Below are 21,369 nucleotides of genomic sequence, written 5' to 3' on the forward strand. Positions count from 1 at the left end.
ACAATCATGGGCCTCATGGATAGTGCTAAATTCTACCAACAAGAATGGAGGTGTGAATCCTGACAGATTAAAATTAGCTTTAATTTAATGAAAGTACTGTTGCGACCAAGAGCTGTCTCTTCTGCCCAGGGTCTAGACATATATGAATATATCTAATACGTTCTGTACTATTGCCCTGATTACTAAATGTAGTCTAACTTCTTCAGAAAGAATTAAATGAATAAAAGAATAACAGCTAAAAATAAAAATAAAAACATTTCTTGTAGAAGGAAAAGGCCTTCTCTTTATTGAGCTTTAAGTGGCAAGATGGTTCCCGGACAACCACAATGCAAAGATCATCTCAAGGCATCCTTTTTTATTGCCCATTGGGGTAGTGAAGTAATCACCCCACCCCTTTTTACACGATCCCATATCATCTTAGTCCCCATTGTATCCAAACCCTGCACCCTTTTTGGCTACCCTTAAAATCAAACACTCCCCAGTGTAGTGTTACCTGTTTTTAGGAGATCTCTAAATGCTCAAGTTAGCTAATATTTAGTTTATTTATTATTAATCAGGAATATTTCATTGAATCTTTGTCAATACACAGGAAGAGTAGAGTAAGGTGGACTGTGAGTACCCAAACATGAATTTTGGACCTGATATGAGCCCAATATGTGTTTGGGAAATGACATTTGAGCTTGACCAAATCTCATGTGAGCAGAAAAATATTTCAGGCTCTAATCAGGACACCATTTTGGGGCAACTCAGGAATGTAACATCGTCAGTGGTGTTTTTTATCCAAATATATATTCTTAATAAACCCAGAATTAACTAAAAAGCAGTTGAGATGATCATAATTGAAGCCTATTTTTCATTATTCAGGGGAGTTTATCAAAGCTCTGTATGAGTCAGATGAGAACTGTGAGGTGGATCCATCAAAGTGTTCCAGCAGTGAGCTCCCTGAACATCAGAGCAACCTGAAAATGTGCTGCGAGCTGGCCTTCTGCAAGATCATCAATTCCTACTGGTAAAAACAACTCTGTAGTAACTAATTATTTTCAAACGCATGAACGCTCTTTTACTTTTACTTCTCATTTATTGACTTTCCTCTTTTTGTTGATTGCCTGGAAGTAAACGTGTGGGCCACAGCTGGTGTGTGCATATGCATCTCACATCTCTGTGCTTTCTTGCAGTGTGTTCCCACGTGAACTGAAGGAGGTGTTTGCTTCATGGAAGCAGCAGTGCCAATCTCGGGGGAAGCAGGACATCAGCCAGCGGCTGATCAGCGCCTCACTTTTCCTGCGCTTCCTGTGTCCAGCCATCATGTCGCCCTCCCTCTTCAACCTCATGCAGGAATATCCTGATGACCGCACCTCTCGCACACTCACCCTCATCGCCAAGGTCATCCAGAACCTCGCCAATTTCACCAAGTATGCCACCACACATCCAGCTTATGTGCAAAAATGTCTTGCCAACAGCATCATGTGGGCAGCATTCTGTGAACACTGATGAAAGACCAGAGCAGGGTTGTGAATCTCAACCATTAAAAGGGCCATATTAACAGATCTCAACAAATCCGTGGGCCAGCTGCTTTTTTATTTCATTAACATTTTGCTATGGCCTGAACTGGCCATTGTTTAATAAAAATATGCCAAAACTGCAACAGTAAATTAGGAACTGAATACTTGAACCATTCAAAAATAATGATAAAAAAAGTTTTATATAAAACAATAGACTACAGTAGCTTGTAAAAGGTAGCTTGTAAAAGGTAAAACCTTGTTAAAGGTCCGTAGGAATCTTTAAACCTGCCTGTTTGCTTGAACTAGCCACCTGACTTCTTTTGTCCCATAGGGTCAGAGCGCACATTAGATTGAAATGCATACTGGGGATTATAGTGTAGCTCATGGTGAACCGGGCTAATATTAATACATAAATAAAATTATTTTGCGGGCTGGATAGCATCGTGCCATGGCCATGACTTTGCCCACAGGCCTTGTGTTTGACACATGGGGACTAGAGGACACTATGCAGCAACACATCAGCTGTTATCTTTAACTTTACTACATGGTGGACCAATAAGGTAGATGTGTCTAACAGAGTGGATTGGAAATGGACACTCCATGTTTGAAATCTCCAGCAACACTACCATATCCAATCCACATGTACTAGTGCAACACTCCCTAAAATGGCACCGCCATGTCAGTTTCACTCCAGTGCTAAGAATGATCCACCACCCAGTTAATACATGCTCTGTGGTGGTGCTGTGGGAGTCCTGGTTATTGAAAAACAGGGTAAAATGGGGCTAACAAATAAACAGAGACAGTCTCTAATTCAAAAACTACAAAGAGCACCTTTGGGTGGGTTCCCAACATTTTGTAACTTGCAGCCCACACAGAGGACCTCAAGAGCTTTCCCAGGCCACATGATTTAACCAAATAGATTTTTTTTCTCACTCACCTAATGACAGCTGATCTTGTTTTGCAGCTAAGTCTTAGATATCAAGCTGAAGAGATAAAATTTGTTCAGAGTGATAGGTTTAGATAAATATTCACAGAATTGTAGACCTAACATATCTGATTTAGTTAATCAAGCCTTGAGGACTTTTTATAAAGTTTTATGAAGTTATAACTTTTATAAATCATTATATTAATAAACACACACTTGCAATCAAAAAGAATTGCTCACATGAATGTATGTTACACACCAGAGGTGGAACCACACCTCTAAAAGTGGAGTGTCACCATCTGTCTGTTCAAACGCTTCATGCTTCTCATTAGGTTTTGCTCTGCTAGCAAACTTTGCTAGCTAACATCTCTGAAGGACATTGGTGCTTTGCTAAGCATTGGTGTTAGCAACTAATTGTCGCATAGTATGGTAAAAGAACTTTGTCCAAGTGCATTAGTTTGTGTATCAAAGTAAAAACATTTGTACCAGATAGGTGGTACAAATCAGCAGTCCTTCTATAAAGGCAAACTCAGAAAGGTTTCATTGTTTGGCAAATATTCCACCCCTGTAGCTGAACCTGAGATTTTGATCTGTTCTGATCTTTCAGTCACTTTTATATGGGAGGCAAATCCTGCCAAAAAGGAAATGAAAATGAAAACAATAAAATATAAATGCAAACCTCTTTTTGCCATTTCTTTTTCCAAACATCTGCGCAAATATCCTGCCAAAATTGAAATCTAAAATGAAAAAGCTAACAGACAAAAGAAAACCTCATTATTCCTCAAGATAAAAGACGCCAAGTCTCTAGAAAAACCATCATCATGATCTGGTGAAACACATATGTGCCAATTAACACATATTTGCATGTTTGTCAGTAAGATAAAGAAAAAGAAACCTGGAAAATGAAAAGTGAATCTCCAGCAGGTGGCGCTGATTTTCGTTTTCATTTTCCTTTTCATTCTGATAGTTAAAGCGCGTCAGCGCTGAAAACGGAATCTCAGACGGTCACTATGCTGTTGATTTATCCATTTTGCATTTTAATTTTAATTTTGTCAGATTTGCAGCCGATCGCTATGAAAAAGAAATAAGAAAGTAAACTTTGTATTTTGATTTTATTTTTGACACATATTCTGCGTTTCATGAAGAACAGCCAAGTTTGTGTTTTGTCTGTTAGCTTTTTCATTTTAGATTTGGCTGTGAAAAACCAGAATAATGACTAAAATGAAATGACAAGTAGGTCAGTTTTCAACTTATTTTTATTTTTGTCACAAATGGCTCGAGCTGATGTGAAAAATGAAATTGCAAATGAAGGCATTTCATTTCATTTTCAATTTTGGCTGGATATTTGCACAGATATTTAGAAAAGGAAGTGGTAAAAAGAGGTTTGCATTTACATTTTATTGTTTTCATTTTCATTTCCTTTTTGAAGCTTTTTCCTTTTTGATCTCCCATACATTTAAATCAATTCTAAAAATCATTATTTAGAAATCTAAAAAGCACAGTCTATATATGTATATTCCTTAATGGTACTGTGCTTGCCTGTAATAGATTTGGTAACAAAGAGGAGTACATGGCTTTCATGAATGACTTCCTGGAGCATGAGTGGGCAGGAATGACCCGCTTCCTGCTAGAGATCTCAAACCTTGAGTCCATCTCCAACACGCCAGGGTTCGAGGGCTACATTGACCTGGGTCGGGAACTATCTCTGTTGCACGCTTTGCTGTGGGATGTGGTGTCACAGCTAGACAAGGTAATACACTGCGTGAATTGCACTGCAGTAGTACCTCAGGCAATACTTTGTCTAACCAAACTGGTGCCATATTATGTGCTTCAGATGAACTTGGAACTGTAATTAATAGTTATTTCAATAGTACCCACATTTCCTGGTTGGCCCAAAAAATAAACATTCTACTGTGTTTTAGTAATTATGTTTAGATGAATTATGGAAATCATTTCATTAGATGGTAATGAAACACTAATTTATTGCCTTGGGGTATTTCTCTAAATGCTACAGACTGCATGTTTGGTTTGTGGCAGTGAGCTTTGTGCAAATGTACTGATACTTTTTCTCCATATTAATACACTCTAATATACTCTTTTTTTCTCTATACTCTACTCTTAGACATGCTGTCTAATGTCTGTTGTAAACATTGACTTCATAATGTTTACACTCATTCTGCGTTGAGCAGTAGAGTTCGAGCATGTGTAGTATACATTCTGTTGACACAGGTTGCAGGTTTAAGATGCATACACTACATTGCCAAAAGTATTCACTCATCCAAATCATTGAATTCAGGAGTTCCAATCACTTCCATGGCCACAGGTGTATAAAACCAAGCACCTAGGCTTGCAGACTGCTTCTACAAACATTTGTGAAAGAATGGGATGCTCTCAGGAGCTCAGTGAATTCCAGCATGGTACTGTGATAGGATGCTACCTGTGTAAGTCCATTCATGAAATTTCCTCCCTACTAAATATTCCACAGTCAACTGTCAGTGGTATTATAAGTGGAAGTGATTGGGAATGACAGCAACTCAGCCACGATATGGTAGGCCGCGTAAAATGACAGAGCAGGCTCAGCCGATGCTAAGACACACAGTGTGCAGAGGTCCCCAACTTTCTGCAGTGCCAATCGCTACAGACCTGCAAACTTCATGTGGAGTTCAGATTAGCTCAAGGACAGCATAGAGAGCTTCATGGAATGGGTTTCCATGGCCGAACAGTTGCTTCCAAGGCGCAATGAAAAGTGCCAAATGCAGTGGTGTAAAGTTCCATCATGAGTCCATGAAGACATGAATGAGCCAGTTTGTCGTGGAAGAACTTGACTGGCCTGCCTCAACCTGATATAACACCTTGGGATGAATTAGACCGGAGACTGCGAGCCAGGCCTTCTCGTCCATCAGTGTCTGACCTCACAAAGGCGCTTCTGGAAGAATGTGTGAAGGCAGATGAGCGAAAACTTTTGGCAATATAATGTATTTCTGGTTGAAATTTGATGGCAGAGGGCGTGTAATGTGATGCAGTATGTGGACTCCCCCTCATGGTTCTACCTTTTCTAACTCAACTCTAATTGTTGCAAGACTTTGCCCTCAGCCTCCTCACAGCCTGATTATGTTTTGGCTGCCATTAATACCTCCCTTTGTTATAATGTTTGTCTTCAGTCATTAGTTCATTTATCACAGCTCTTTATGCACCTTGTCATACACGTAACTTCCTGGTGATATTTGTTCTTGATGCATGCAGTGAGTTTGCCATTTAATTGATTTATTTTTAGAATGGCTTATAATTTTTGGAAGCATGTTTTTTTTTTCTTCTTCATTTATTCCTAATTTGAATTGCTTTTGTTTTTTCCTCTGTCCCCCATCCTTCTCTCCTTTCTCTTTTCTGTTTTCTTTTTCTGCCTGATAAACTGTCTCGGCACCAATGCATCATGGTGCCTCTTATGCCAACCCACCTGCCCTCTTAAAACCACTCGGGGTGTCATGTGCTCACCTTGGCCTGAATGAACATGGCATTCCCAGGGTGACAATTCCTTCCTGCAGGCAACGGTTGCTAAACTGGGGCCCCTGCCACGTATCCTCGGAGATATTGCACGTTCACTGTCCAGCCCCACACCAATCCAGCAGCAGCTGAGGCACTTTGAGGAGCATAGCTCTACCCACAATATCAACAGCAGCATTTCCTCAGGACTGCAGAGGATATTTGAGGACCCAGCAGACAGGTAGATACAATGCTAATAGTTATGGCTTCATTATTAATAAAATGAAATTCAACAGTTTTATTTTAATGGACTGACTACACCTACGTAAACCTGTGAAAAGCAGTGTTATAATATGGAAAAACATGAGAAAGGCGAATTGCATTCATATGTACCATTTTATTTCCCTCCTCTTTTTATATTCAGTGAGTCTTATTTGTTTTGCTTTGCAGTGAAATCCTGAGCATCAGATCTCCAGTCCAGGAGCACATGGAGGTTTTGGTAAGAGTAAAACCCCCCTTACTAGGTCAGCAGCCCTCTCTGCATAGCATGAGCTTCTCAGACAAGGAAGAGAGAGAGTGTCAACTCCCCAACGGCCGCAGCATCTCCCTCATGGACCTCCAGGACTCACACCTTCTCCAGGGCCCTGCTGGGCCCCTTCCTCTCCACGAAGCCTTACCGAGGTTAGGTCTGGTGGGCTCCCAGGCATCCATCGGTCTCCAGTCACCCCCACCTGCCCACCTCCACTATCCCAAACAGCAGCAGCCACCTCAAGAGGACAACTTGCCTCAAAGTGCACTGGAGGCACGCCAGCCCCTGCACCATTCCCTAAGTCAACAGCGCAGCCTTCAGCCACTCTGTTTCCAGAACCCTGTCTACCATCTGAGCAACTTGCACACATGCTCAGCCAGGTCCCTGCCACCCAACTGTAGCTCTGAAAACCTGAGCACCACAGGCAGTTCTCGCAGCGCCAGCCCTGGAGCCTGTGGCCCCATGCCCAGAAACCGCCTACCCTCCACTGCTAGCAGCTTGAATGAGGAGAAACTAAGGCACAAGGGGCCACAGAACGAGGAGGACACCCTGCCAACCTCCAACGGCCCCCAATGCTGGCCCCTCGGAGCCAAGGCCATGGCTGAGGCCAGGCAACAAAGCACTGGCACAGCACACATTGTGAAAGTGGAACAGCAGAGTCGAAGCCTCGTAGCAGTAGGGAACGGAAGGTCACACCTCCCCAGGTCTCTGCCTCACAGTGCCTCACTGCGCAGCAGCAGCAGCATCAACACTGAGCCCCTGCAGCAGAGTGGAGGGGGTTCCAGGCAGCAATCAGTATGCTGTCGGGACAGCCCTGGCCCCAGCGGACGCTCTAACAGACAGGTACATGCTCTCTGAAGGGTTGCTTCCTGTTCCTACTGGGTGCATTCATCATCAATGTTCACGCAATGTTTTTAGGTAAAACTAAATGGACAAAATGTCAACAATATGCGGATGTAGGTTTACAAGATCTTTCCATTTCCTGGAGACAAACATATATTGACACACAATACATTACTTTTCAAAAGCTATATCAGAAGCCCAAAACTATGAAATGAGGAATGGGCATTTCATGCAAAAATGTTGGTCAGATTTATAAGGCATGAAAATGGCTTACAGATTCCAAAATAAAGGTGTGTACTTGCACAGCATCATTTTTGTTAGGGTTGTTGTTTGCAGTGCACGTCTGCCATCACACAGTGATTAAGCTAGCCACTGACATTTGACCTGTGAAAGTGAACTTTTGCTGGGTTCTTCACCTTTAAATGTATATACAGATTAGAACAACTGATTAAAAGATGCTGAGTCTTTACTGCCCTATGTTGTATTGTAGAGTTCAGATATCTCATGGTTTTTAAATTTGAGAACCTAGCAACCTGGTCATAGATTCTTTGTTTGTGTGTATGTGTGTGCACTTAAAGCAGATGCAGTCTCCTGTGGAGTCGGTCACCATGTCTCCAGTTGAGAGGACAGCAGCATGGGTGCTGAATAATGGCCAGTATGAGGAAGATAAGGAGGAGCAAGACCAGAACAGAGAGGACAGCAAGCATGTGGAGAAGGTATGCATCGACCTGCTACAGTGTAAGAGGTTTAATAGAATACACAGTTCACTACAACTGGAAATAACTGCAAGAGTATGAATAAGGTTTTCATCTTAAATGACACCCCTGTCTTTGGTAGAGCCTTTTTCATGCTGTTCCTAACTGTTTATTTAAACAGTCTAAGCATCCTCTATCTCCCGTTGCAGTATGAGCAGGAGATCTCTAACCTGAAGGAACGGCTACATATTTCCAGTTGCCGGCTGGAGGAGTATGAGCGGAGGTTGCTGGCACAGGAACAGCAGATGCAGAGGCTGCTGCTGGAATATAAGGCTCGTCTTGAAGACAGTGAGGAGCGCCTGCGCAAACAGCAAGAGGAGAAGGACAGCCAGATGAAGAGCATCATCTGTAGGTGTGTGTGTGCTGATGGCAAAACAGAACGGATTGTTAATCTTTGGCAATACAGTCACAGTCTGGTCTGATTTTGTTTTGACCTTGTCAGAGTTGCAAACTTGTTCTTTCTTGGACTTTGATGTTTTGTTTTTGCACCTTTCAAAAATAAAGTTTTCAGGAGCGGTGCAGAAAATCTTTTGCTGTGCTCTTGATAAAATATGAATTAGAAATTAGGATAGATGTGTTATGAGTGCTTTCAGATAGGTAGCGGCTTTGCCGTAAATCAGTGGTGGACAGTAACTAAGTAAATCTAATTCGTTACTGTAAAGTAGTTTTTTCGTGTATCTGTACTTTGCTCTCTCCCCGTGTCTGCATGGGTTTCCTCCGGGTTCTCCGGTTTCCTCCCACAGTCCAAAGACATGCAGTCAGGCCAATTGGACATGCTAGGTGTGAGTGTGGAAGGGCAATTTAGGAGAATCTAGGAGAAGTGGCTTAGAAAATGGATGGATGGATAGTTTCGGTTAGTTTATGTTTATGAACAGAGACCTACATTAAAGGAAAACTTATTTGTGAACCTGTGTTTAAATCAAGTTTTTATTCAACTTGTAACTAAGTTACAAAGTAATCTTAAACTGAAAATTTGCTTGTTTGTAAAAGTGATTTTAGAGCCACTCGGTTCTACCTGATGGAAACTGTTTGCCTTCAGTGTTTTGGGCTTATGATCATTTTAATAGATCATCACTAATTAATTACATTCTATTAAAAGACTGGTTTACAAAGAGAGACGCTGGAGTATTTTCACCTAAAATTAGTTCATGAAGCGAGTCTTGTTACAAAAATGATAACGGGACATTAGTCATTTTTAGTACTTTTAGTCTTTTAGTACTTTTACTTTCGATACTTGTTGAAGGCAAATACTTTTGTACTTTTACTCAAGTTGAGGTCTAGAGTAAGGACTTCTACTTTACTGGAGTAATATTTTACCTTGGGTATCTCTACTTTAACTCAAGTACATGATTTGTGTACTTCGTCCACCTCTGCCGTAAATGGACTGGTGGGTGAGGAGGGAAAGCTTGTATTCAATCCTGGCAGAGATGGGAAGCCAGGATTGATGAAAACATGAACCCGTTTTTCAGCATCAGATGCAGTCAGAGTAGGGTGAAGTTTGGCAATATTTCTGAGGTGGTGAAAGGAGATCTTGCAGAGGTGTTTTATATCGAAACTGTAATCTTGAAAAAAAGTGAGTTGAGGGACAAACCTCATGCCGAGATTGGAGACAGATGAGGAGAGTGGAATGTTGTGGCCGGAGAATGTAATACTGGTTATGGAGGTTGACTGTGGGGTGCCAATCATGATTGCCTCCATTTTGGCACTGTTCAACTGGAGGAAGTTGTGTTCCATCCACACCTGTATATCTTCTAGACAGGCGACAAGTCGTGATGTTGACAATGAGTAACATCTTAGTAATTATTTTTAACCTCTCATTTTGAAAGTTGTTACAGCAAATACATGTTTTTTAAATTATGCTGGGTTACATGGCTGCTTCTCTTTGAATAATGCACACTAAAGTGCCTTGCATACAAGAAACTCCAGAAAAACGTGAGCAGTGAGTTTCAAAGCCACACACTTTACATATTACAAAAACTAAGATGGTTCCCATTGTTATAATGGAGGCACACTGAGAATCGCTATAGGTGCCTGAGGGAAACAGTGACATATTTTCAGAAGTTGACAATTACTCTGAACCATTGGGGGTGACGTACAAGGGTAAAACTTTTTAGCTCTCGCTCACATAGGTGTATGCAACATGTGTTCATCCAGCTATGTCAGCTTATTGCCAACATTTTAATCTTCTCTGCTTCTACCCATCAGGTTAATGACAGTAGAGGAGGAGCTGAAGAGAGACCATGCAGAGATGCAAGCAATCATAGATGCCAAGCAGAAGATAATTGATGCACAGGTACAAGTCTTATCCAAGACATATATGACTGATGCTAGATAGTCAGCATCTGTGCTCTTGTGGTAATAGTTTAATTCTAGAATAGTCTTACATGTTTAACTGAAAATAGTGATCAATGGATTGGTGTTCTAAAGACATGGGCAGCATGCCAAACCATAGGCTTGGTGTCTCCTTTTGAAGCTCACACTGTGTAGATGCAGAGAAGCTGCTGACTGGCTTGTTGTTACTGTATTCTGCTGAACTGCAGATTCCTAAAGGAGCTGAGGTAGTACAGTCAGGCAAGTACCACTGCACTCTGCCACCGCTACAGAATGGCTAGTCTTGTGTGAGCACCATTGAGCCCAACATCCATGCCTGGCTGCAATCCTGCTAGGTGTTCTAGCTTTTAGCCCTGTGTTTGATCCTCAAAGGAGTACAAGAGAGTAGACCATGTTTCTATCTGTGGTCAGATGTGAGACAGGGAAGGTTTTAACAGTAAATCTTCAGACAGTTGCATATAGCTCCATTTGGCCATCCACATACTGGATTTTAAATGCTATGTAATCATTGTCTTCTGAGCACATCCAGCTACCTAGTCATGCTACCTAGTCATGCAGTGATTTCAGATACGCACCACACTTCTTGCACATTTGAAGAAGTGTGTGAAACCATCAGATTCCTATATGATTCCCATCTAGATTGTAGGTTAATCTCAAAATTTAGTGAACTCAACACCTAATGAAGTAAGATGTAATTGTAACAAGAAATAGAATGTAGGCAGGTTACTACACATTGAGAGATAGCTTGAGGGTGGTACAGGCAGAAACTTGAGAAGAAAATTAGTGTCAGGATGGATGAAAAAAGAGAAATATAGCTGTGAAGTGGTAATTTGATGGTTCAAACACAAATATGCACAGAGAGGGGCCTGTGATATGCACATTTTGGGCCTGTGAAGCCTAAGGTCTGTTGCAGTTTGGGCCTCATTTACAGAGAGAGGATAAAAAGTAAAAGTTCATCAAAAGGTTTAAATTTGCCATGAATTATGAGCAGTGCTTAAAACACAAATTAAATTATACAGTTAAGACCAGAAATATTCGGACAGTCACACAAGTTTTGGTATTTTAGCTGTTTACCAAAACATATTCAAGATACAGTTGTATAATCAACATGAGCTTAAAATGCAGACTCCGAGCTTTAGTTTGGGGGTATTCATATCATAATTGGAGGAACAGTTTAGGAATTACAGCTCTTTAATATGTAGCTGCATCTTTTTCAAGGGTCCAAAGGTAATTGGACAATTATCTGAAAAGCTTTTGTGGGCTGCATGGGCTATTCCCTCATTAATCCATCATCAATTAGGCAAGTCAAAGGTCTAGAGTTGATTCCAGGTGTGGCATTTGCATTTGGAAGCTGTTGCAGTGAACCCACATTATGCGGTCAAAGGAGCTCTCAATGGAAGTGAAGCAGACTTCAAAATTCATTAAAAAAAAATAAATCCATCAGAGCGATAGCAGAAATGTTAGGAGTGGCCAAATCAACAGTTCGGTACATTCTGGGGAAAAAAGAGCGCACTGGTGAGCTCGGGAACTCAAAAAGGCATGGATCCATGGAAGACAACAGTGGTGGATGATTGCAGAATCCTTTCCATGGTGATGAAAAACCCCTTCACAACATCCACCCAAGCTAAGAAAACTCTCCAGGAAGTAGGTGTAAAGAGAAGACTTCATGAGAGCAAGTACAGAGGGTTCACCACAAGGTGCAAACCATTAATCAGCCTCAAAAATAGAAAGGCCAGATTAGACTTTGCCAGAAAACATCTAAAGAAGCCTGGAACTTCTGGAACAGCATTCTTTGGACAGATGAAACGAAGATCAACCTGTACCAGAATGATGGGAAAAAGAAAGTATGAAGAAGGCTTGTAACGGCTGATGATCCAAAGCACACCACATCATCTGTAAAACATGGTGGAGGCAGTGTGATGGCATGGGCATGCACGGCTTCCGATGGCACTGTGTCACTAGTGTTTACTGATGATGTGACAGAAGACAGAAGCAGCCGGATGAATCCTGACGTGTACAGGGATATACTTTCTGCTCAGATTCATCCAATTGCAGCAAGGTTGATTGGACGTCGCTTCACAGTGCAGATGGACAATGACCCAAAATTTAATGCGAAAGCAACCCAGGAGTGTTTTAAGGCAAAAAAGTGTAATATTCTGCAATGGCTGTGTCAGTCACCAGATCTCAACCCGTTTGACCATGTATTTCACTTGCTTAAGACAAAACTTAAGGCAGAAAGACCCACATACAAGCAACAACTGAAGACAGCTGCAGTAAAGGCTTGGCAAAGCATCACAAAGGAGGAAACCCAGCGTTTGGTAATGTCCATGAGTTCCAGACTTCAGGCAGTCATTGCCTGCAAGGATTCTCAACAAAGTATTAAAAATGAACATTTTATTTATGGTAAAGTTAATTTGTCCAATTCCTTTTGAGCCCCTGAAATGAGGAGGCTTTGTATAAAAATAGTTGCAATTCCTAAACGTTTCATATGATATTTTTCTGCAACCCCTTGAATTAAACCTAAAAGTCTACACTTCAATTGCATCTCCGTTGTTTCATTTCAAATCCAATGTGGTGGTATGCAGAGCCCAAATCATGATTGTGTCACTGTCCAAATATTTCTGGGCCTAACTGCATAAACCAATGGGAACCAAGTGCAAGGTCTCTAAAACTAGGGTGATGTGAAAAAAAATTAAGCTTTGGTTAAATATGCACAGCTCAGTTCTGAGTATACTGCAATCTCTGCATGCTCTTATTTGGAAGTCTAGCCAAGAGGGCATTATAGTAATCTAACCCCAAGGTCACAAAGACATGAATCAGCTTCTCAGCAAGTCAGAAAGGTCTTGCAATACTAACCCATGGGGGACACCTGAAGTAATAACCTTAAAAGGTGAGGAATGCCCATCCAAGATTACACGTTCCTTATACCCAGTCAAATAGGAATCGGCCAGTTTAAAACATGGCCTGCATGGTTCATAGGCCGTGCATCGAAGGCTGCACTCAAATCCTAAGAATAAGCAGGCTAGGAAAACCAGAATCAGCTGCCATTAAAAGATCATTAACCTAACTATAACCGAACTATTGTTGTTTCAGTATTATGAAATGTATTATGTATATTCAGTTTCAGTATTATGAAACTATATCCAGACTGAAAAATTTTATACAGCATGTTAGATTCCAAATATGATTTTAACTGGCTGGCAACAACCTTCTCCAAAACTTTGTATAAAAAAGGTAAAAGATGTCATATCTAATAATGTATGAGCAAAACATTGATTGATTCATCCAGTTATTATAACTGTATTGTTGAACTTTAAATAAGTGAATAAGGCCCTGAGGTGTGTAATGTTGGGGAATGTGAGTTGACTAGGGGCACTCTAAGCAGGTTGACGTACTGGTATGTGAAGCTTCAGCTTTGGCTGCTTTTCTGCCCAGCCCTCTTTCAGTTCCTTCCATATCCCACCATCATGCTTCACTCGCAACCTCAGGCCCAAACTCTGCATCTAGTCACTGGCCTTCACTATTATTTGATTACTCTTAAGGAAAATTTAATTTTGAATGACTTTTTTTTTGCTGCCTGTGTGTTTATTTCAGATGTTAGTCAGGCATTTCATCTTTCTTCAGAGAGTGTGTCATGCTTTGTGTTGCACTTCTGAAGGCAGTTCTCTTACACCATACATAAACACACACTTTCCTGAACACTCCATTCCAAACAGCCATCATTTAGCTTTGCTTTATTTCCTGATTACATTTTTAATTCCTAATTAAAAATACATTTCGATTCCTAATCTTTGATTTGCAGTAGTAATTGCCCTACTTATTGTACTGATTTCCCTTTTCTAATATACCTACATCATACCTATTTAACTGCTTGTTAATAGATTTGTGCATGCTCCACTGACAAATGAAGTGTTTCAGATTTTTTTCAGGTAGACCTGTCACAATTATTGCATAACTGCTTGATCGCAATTATTTGAGTTAACTGTGATGATTTGTGCTGAATTCAATCTTTTCCAGTTATTTTATTTCAAGTCCAACAAACATTTTATGAATTACAAGCATTTTCATCACAACAAATAAGGTGAGACATATAACTGATAGATAGATAGACAGACAGACAGACATTTATTGATCCCAAAGGAAATTTAGCAGCTAGTAGCAGACACACACAACACTATACAGTAACTGTAAACGGGTGTAGACATATAACAAGAATAAATAAACCAGATCCTATCTACAGGCATATATACAAATAGAAAAAAATACAACAGTCTGTGATACCTATAACCTGAGATCAGAAATGCAGTGCAATAATGACTGTACAAAAATTTACAGGTGACGGCATATAATGACCACAGAATGAATAAATACATATGTGCATATATTGTACCAAATAAAGTGTCTAGTCCAGATGTGCAAGATGCACAATGAGGTATGCAGAAAGTGCAATATGTGCAGCATGCTGTCTGTATGTGCAGATGAATAGATAAACACAAGATAAGCATGAGGGGGGGGGGGGGATCAGCCTTGATGTTTCCGTGAGACATAGAAGACTACATTTCCGGTATTCAATGCTGACTACGAACCAGTGCCGCTAGTTTGTCTGTCTTGTTGGCCAAAGAGTTCACATTCCCCATCACCACCGAAGGAATAGATGGTTTGTACCTCCAGTGTTTCTCCATGCGTTTAGCTTTAGCTTAGCGCCGGTTGTGCACCCCCGATAGGTCCTCCGCAGCTCCCTTGGAATGGGGTGCGTTGTGCCAGCATGACCCTTTGTTTGCAGTGCTAGCAGCTATTCACAGCTAAGTTATTTCTACCTATATGCATGAAAACAGGCTCGATGTCCTTTGTACAAACAAAACTGTCATTAAAAAGTGAAAGAGCACAAGTTTGCAAAGAGTCTTAATTACTGTTTTACAGGAAAAAAAATTCTTTCCCCTTTTTAATCCTGATCGGCCAAGGCAAGTTTGGTGTATGAAGTTTGCATATTTAGTTTTTGCACTGGAGCTACTAAACTAACGTAGCTAGCCAGCAAGTGCTTAGCGTCATGCTACATTCGTAAAACATATTCACTTCTACGTGCAAACTATTTTGCATGTCATTTGCAAACGACTTGTCACATGCAGAGTATCTAAATATCAACGCGACAGTGCTAGATGACACACATTTACCAACATTATAAAACAGCCAAGGAAATGCTACCGTTCAGCACAGTAAAAAAATTCTTAATTCAAAGAAAAGTTGCAGAAGTTTGACAAGCAGTATGAACTGCCAGGAAATTATTGTGACAGCCCTATTATAAAGTTATGTTCTTTTATACAGACACAATAATGACACATTATTTGCATAGTGATTAATTTGTTGCTGTTTCCAATTCACAACATAGTCTAGCGCTGCACTTTAAACTGGAAACAGCACTATGTAGCAAGTTTAAAAAAAAACATAGCAAAAAAAATTTAAACAGTAGCTACCAAAGAATGCATTTGTGGGCAGAGCATTGATTAGTTCACTTGTTGGATCAGGCATGTAAGAACAGAGAAAGCACTTATAGGGCAGGTGGCCAGGATCAGGATTGGGAAGCATTGTGTTAATGCAAGTGTAAATTGTGCTTTGAATTTGCTGAGTAAATTATTTTTTTTTTCTAGAAATCCATACTAGTCAAATTATGTTTTTTAAACATTCTTGTCTTACACAAGGGATTCTGACACGTCTGTGTTTGTTACAGGAGAAACGGATCAGCTCCCTGGATGCAGCTAATGCAAGGCTCATGAGCGCTCTCACTCAGGTCAAAGAGCGTTACAGCATGCACAATCTCCGCAACGGCCTCTCACCCACTAACCCCACCAAACTCTCCATCACAGAAAACGGAGAGTTCAAAAACAGTAGCTGCTGACCGCTGCTTGGACACAGGGTCACTAGTGCTGATTGATCAAGCTCAGGACTTTGGACTAAGACAGTATGTTGGGGCCATGTTTTCCGACTACTACATATAACAGTGGCAAGGAATGTCTGGCTGTTAATGTATATATCTTTGGTCCTGTACAGAGATGATACTGGAGATAAAGGAGTGCTTTAAATTGGTGCGGTGGAACTGTCATGATGAGATGGTGATTTTTGTGTTTTATAAATACTGATATTCCCATACATGGGGATTAAGATTGCAGTCCAAAAGATTTTTAAGTATTGTTTAACTAAGATATGAAATATTGAGATGTACATATTATAGAATGGAGTTGTTTTAAAAGAAGATGCCATGAAAAAAGCACACACAGTCTTAGTAAATGAAGTTGATAAGCAAAAAATGAAGGCATTTTTATGCTTTCAGTTTTATAACTCAACTTTTCTTTGTTTCAAGTTGTTTTCAGTCTTCTCATAAAGAGTTATTCTGCTTTTAAAAGGCAGTCAACTGGCAATTATTGGCTGTTTCAGAATATACCATTTGCACCAATAGAAAACCAAAACCAAAATACATGAATGGAGCTGGATATCATTCGTTATCATCGTTTTTTTATTTGACGTCTTGGATTCGATACTCATTCCCAAGTGACACTTTTTTTGATACCTTTTTAAAATTACAAATAGAAAGTGGGTGTGTCTTACAACAGAAATGATTGTGAGGTGCTGGAGTTGAATGTAGTTAGTCTGCAATCCACTGTGGTCAGTAATCAGGAAACACTGATATTCAAAACATGTCTAGTGAATGTAAATTAGAGATTTTAGATTTTAGGAATAGGCTTACTGATTTCCTGATGCTAATAAGAGTAACTTCTTAGCTACTGAAAAAAGTCACCAAGGAAAAAAAAATTAATTTGGTCAAATTCAACACTTTTTTTCCTGTTAGGTACATTTTCTACTTGGTGCACTAGGAGAATAGATCACTCGCTTCATATGAACACACTATAAACTGCCTTGATCTGGGGCCAACATTCCCTGAGTAAAAGTGCTGATTTAGCATCAGTGTTTTTCTTTCAAACTTTGCATAACATAATAATTACAGTGCCAGAGCTATCTGATCACCAGTACACTTCAAGATGTTTTATACATAGGGGGGCCCTTTATACAACCTGTTAGACTATAGTGTTACTTCAGCATCACTTTCCTCTTCTATCAAACTGGGTTAATGTTTCTCACTGGCTGCTGTTAAAAATCAATTCACTTCTCACTTTGTCAGCGTAAACTATGTTCTGTAGCACAGACCTTGACTGTACAGTTTATCACTGTAATGCAGTTTGTTGGTCAATTTCAAGCATTGATGAATTTGGAAATTGTGACTCATGAGGAATAAAGATGGTATGTTGCTCCATTGAACAGGCTTTCTTTTTGGTTTTTTTTTTGGTTTTTTTGTTTTTTTTTGTATCCAGCTATCCAGATAGTTTTATATTTAAATTACCAACCCCTATTTTTTTACATTTTACTAAGAACTACATGAAAGCCCATATATTTTTACATTACCTAAATGCAGCATCTTATTAAAAAGTTATGGAAATTCCAATGTATATGCATAACAGAAGTGAAAATGATTCATTATCACCAACACCTATTTCTTTGGTGATATAAAGCTGGTCTTTTTTTTTCGCCAGCTTCTCTTTCGAATTTTCCTCTTCCATCTTAAATGGAGCAGCAGTAACATCTCGACTTCATTGTAAATGAGGGCCCCCACTCAATGCAAAGCTTAAATAATTTCTGTTCTTGTGATTTGAAAAGTTACAGTAAATGGCCTTCCAACACTCAGAGCACTTAGTTTATGACATTTGAGCTGCTGTTCAGATTGGGGTGAGACTAAGGCAGGTGTACAGGGTGCTCTCTATCTAACAAAACCGTCTTTATTTCTGCAAACCCCAGTTTCCTGAATCTCTTCCATGGCAAGATTTTCTGCAATGGTAATGAGTATAGGATCAGGTCACATGGGTTGTAGCCAGTGCCACAGGTCCTATTGATTGATTGTAAGTCGCATAAATCCTAGGTAGCCAGCAGTTGGCACGATAGCGTTTGTGGTTCCAATAATATTGGGGGGCATAAATTGTGTTCAAAGAAAAAGGAAAAATTGTTAGAAAAGTTTGGGAATCCTGTAGAATCAGAATGGAGTCATCTATGGTTCTGAGCAACTTTGTAAATAAAAAAGACCTTGAGGGGTGTGTTCTTTTGTATAAACAGAAGCTTTCTAAGAACAGAGCACCAGCTGCACATAGAACAAAATCAGCACTCTGTGTCCTACAACCAAAAGTTGACACTTAAAAAAGATAAGTTGCTTCACCATGATAAGGTAAAGGTAAAAGCAAATGAACCCATCCCTCGAGGAGGAACAGTCCTATTCCAGGGACCGTGAAGGCAGTTCTGATCGAGCTGGTCTTGATCTGACTATCATAGAAACAGCTACAGTAGCCTGTTGAGAAAGGTCTAGACTGATGAAGCATAGCTGAAGATGTGATGAGCAGTAAAGTGTGTGGTGCTCAAATATCTGATGGTGAGACTCCACAAGCTGAAGTCTCTCAGCTGCACATGACTGCTGTGTTACAGCACGTGCCCCATGGAATACAGAGTCAGCAAGAATGCAAACCACTACTGAGGTAAAATGGATCCTTGCACATGCAAAAATCAGAATATTGATCCCAGAGGAAAATGGCAGTTATTACAGTTGCAACCATTTATGTAAAAGAACAAACACTTTAATAATTTAAAACAAAAGAGAAATTTGCAATATGTACATAAGATTTAAATTCTTATGAATGCAGAAAAGTGACAGTGACTAATAATAAATATGAAACATACTGTATAAAGCAGTTCAAATTATTGCACCTGAGTTATTGCACATAATTTTAAAAATTACATTATTATTACACATATGAACAGTACAATTTGGCATTGAATATTGCATAGCATCACACATTGTGGGAGGAGTTATAGAGATTGATGGCCACAGGTAAGAATGACTTCCTGTGGCGCTCTGTGGTGCATTTCGGTAGAATGAGTCTTGCACTGTATGTACTCCTATGTCTCATCACTGTGTCGTAGAGTGAATGGCATGGATACATAATGGCCTGCAGCTTAGACAGTATCTGACACTCTGACACTGCCATCAGCAAGTCCAGCTACACACCCACAACATCACCAGCCTTGCAAATCAGTTTGTTGAGTCTGAGATCCTGAGCATAGTCCGACATAAATTGAAGGACCTCAGGTGCCACAGAAAATAGAGACGACTTTGTTCATCCAGTGAGGGCGTCAGTGTTCTTAGCCCAGTTTATTGTGAATGTACACTCCCAAATATTTGTAGTCCTCCACAGTGTCCACACTGACCTCCCTGATGGTCAGAGGAGTCACCGGTGCCTTGTCCCTCCTCAGGTCCACCACCAGTTCCTTTGTCTTTGTCACACTGAACTGTAGATGGTTCAGCTCACACCATGCAACGAAGTCCTTTACCGTCGCCCTGTACTCATCCTCATCACCCCTGCTGATATATCCAACTATTGCAGAGTCATCAGAAAACTTCTGAAGGTGGAAAGTCTCTGTGCAGCAACTGAAGTCCATAGTGTAAAGGGTGAAGAGAGAGGACAGATCCTTGTGGGATTCCAGTGTTACTGACCACTCTGTCCGACACAGTGCTACAGCTGTACATACTGTGGTCTGCCAGTTAGGTAGTCAGCAATCCAGGACAGGAGGGGGCATCTACTTGCTTCACTGTCAGCTTATCACCAAATGGTGTTAAATGCAGTAGAGAAGTCAAAAAATATGACAGTCCTTGAGCATGGGAAAGGCGCTATATAAATAGAAGTGATGGTGAGTGATAACCCTCACAGTGCTGGTTGGTTTGTCAAGGTGAGCGTAGACTTGATTGAGCAGGTAGATGATGGCGCCCTCAAATCCCAGGCGGGACTGATAGGCAAACTGGAGGGGGTCCAATAATAAATATAATCCTAGAGTTCTGTTTAGTGTGATTTCCCAAATCACAAAAAATCAGGCAGGTACTGAACCAGAAATCCCAGCAACTCTCACCAGTGAAGTTTTTATGGACTTGAAAATATTAGACAACAAATTCAACCCACAGTATTAAACCCAACTTGGCTGTCATCTGACTTGGCTGATATAAAACAAAACACAGTTGTAGAAAAGAGCCTGGAAACTTTTTACCCACTCCCACAGCTAGAACTAGAGAAGATTATCTCTTCTGCAAATTGCACAACCTGCATACTCAATGCAATTCCCTCAACATTACTCAAAGAAGTACTGCCAGTTATTATAAACCCTCTTTTAACTATAGTAAACATGTCCCTTAGTCTGGGCCATGTACCCAAAGCTTTTAAACTAGCAGTTATCAAACCCCTGATCAAGAAACCAAATCTCGATGTTACCATATTGTCTAATTACAGGTGGACTGTAATTTGGAGGACTGTGTATGTTACGTGTGCGCGCCTTGTGCGTGCTCTCTCTCCCTCTCTCTCTCTTTCGTGCTCCCTCGTTGGCTCTTTTCTCTCCTTTTCTGCGCCTGTCGGTCTGTCTTTCACCTTATAGGTGGACCGGGGTGTCATTCATCATCCTCGACGCGCTCGTCGCTTCCTGACAAATCAGAGGGCGCGTCCGGACCAGAAGAGGGCGGGACTTCGTGCTCAAAAGCTGCGCGGAAGCCTTCGGCTCGCTTGTTGTGTTTACGCTGTGCTGCTCAATCTGCTAACGCTGTGTTGTGAAGTTTTATGCCTCAGTTTAGTTGTGCTGTTTTGTGTAGTGCTGTTGTCATTGTTAATCGTTTGGTATTGGTTGTCGTTACTGTCTCCCCTTTCTTCCTACTGTGTTTGAGCTGGTTTCCTGCTGGGAGGAAGAGCAGTTTAGACCGTGCGCGCACTTACACTGCCACACGCGTCTAGTGTCTAGACACACTAGTTTAGAGGCGGGCACCACCCCCTGTACTTTTGGTCTAGTTTAGAGTAGTGTAGTAGTCAGCTATTTTTTGTTAGCTAGACAAGACACAAATACCAGCTAGTGTAGTTCTTTTGTTATTTTCTTTTCTTT

General features: G+C 40.6%; 1 protein-coding gene across 5 annotated transcripts in view; it reads left to right on the forward strand.

Annotated features, from left to right (window-relative positions):
• rasal2 (RAS protein activator like 2) overlaps positions 1 to 17,673 on the forward strand; it is a 118,219-nt gene extending 100,546 nt beyond the window's left edge. For 3 of the 5 annotated variants that reach the window (XM_017710978.2, XM_017710975.2, XM_037546784.1), the window contains 9 exons: positions 865 to 1,009; positions 1,176 to 1,412; positions 3,976 to 4,177; positions 5,949 to 6,148; positions 6,358 to 7,279; positions 7,858 to 7,995; positions 8,184 to 8,386; positions 10,240 to 10,327; positions 16,091 to 17,673. In XM_017710978.2, the coding sequence (XP_017566467.1) occupies positions 865 to 1,009; positions 1,176 to 1,412; positions 3,976 to 4,177; positions 5,949 to 6,148; positions 6,358 to 7,279; positions 7,858 to 7,995; positions 8,184 to 8,386; positions 10,240 to 10,327; positions 16,091 to 16,258 (2,303 nt within the window). In that variant the 3' untranslated portion in view covers positions 16,259 to 17,673. The remainder of the gene's footprint in view (positions 1 to 864; positions 1,010 to 1,175; positions 1,413 to 3,975; positions 4,178 to 5,948; positions 6,149 to 6,357; positions 7,280 to 7,857; positions 7,996 to 8,183; positions 8,387 to 10,239; positions 10,328 to 16,090) is intronic. The other 2 variants (XM_017710976.2, XM_017710977.2) reach the window with 2 other exon arrangements.
• The last annotated feature ends 3,696 nt before the right edge of the window (positions 17,674 to 21,369 follow it).

This window comes from Pygocentrus nattereri, chromosome 2 (assembly GCF_015220715.1).
Source record: "Pygocentrus nattereri isolate fPygNat1 chromosome 2, fPygNat1.pri, whole genome shotgun sequence".
Taxonomy (NCBI): Eukaryota; Metazoa; Chordata; class Actinopteri; order Characiformes; family Serrasalmidae; genus Pygocentrus; species Pygocentrus nattereri.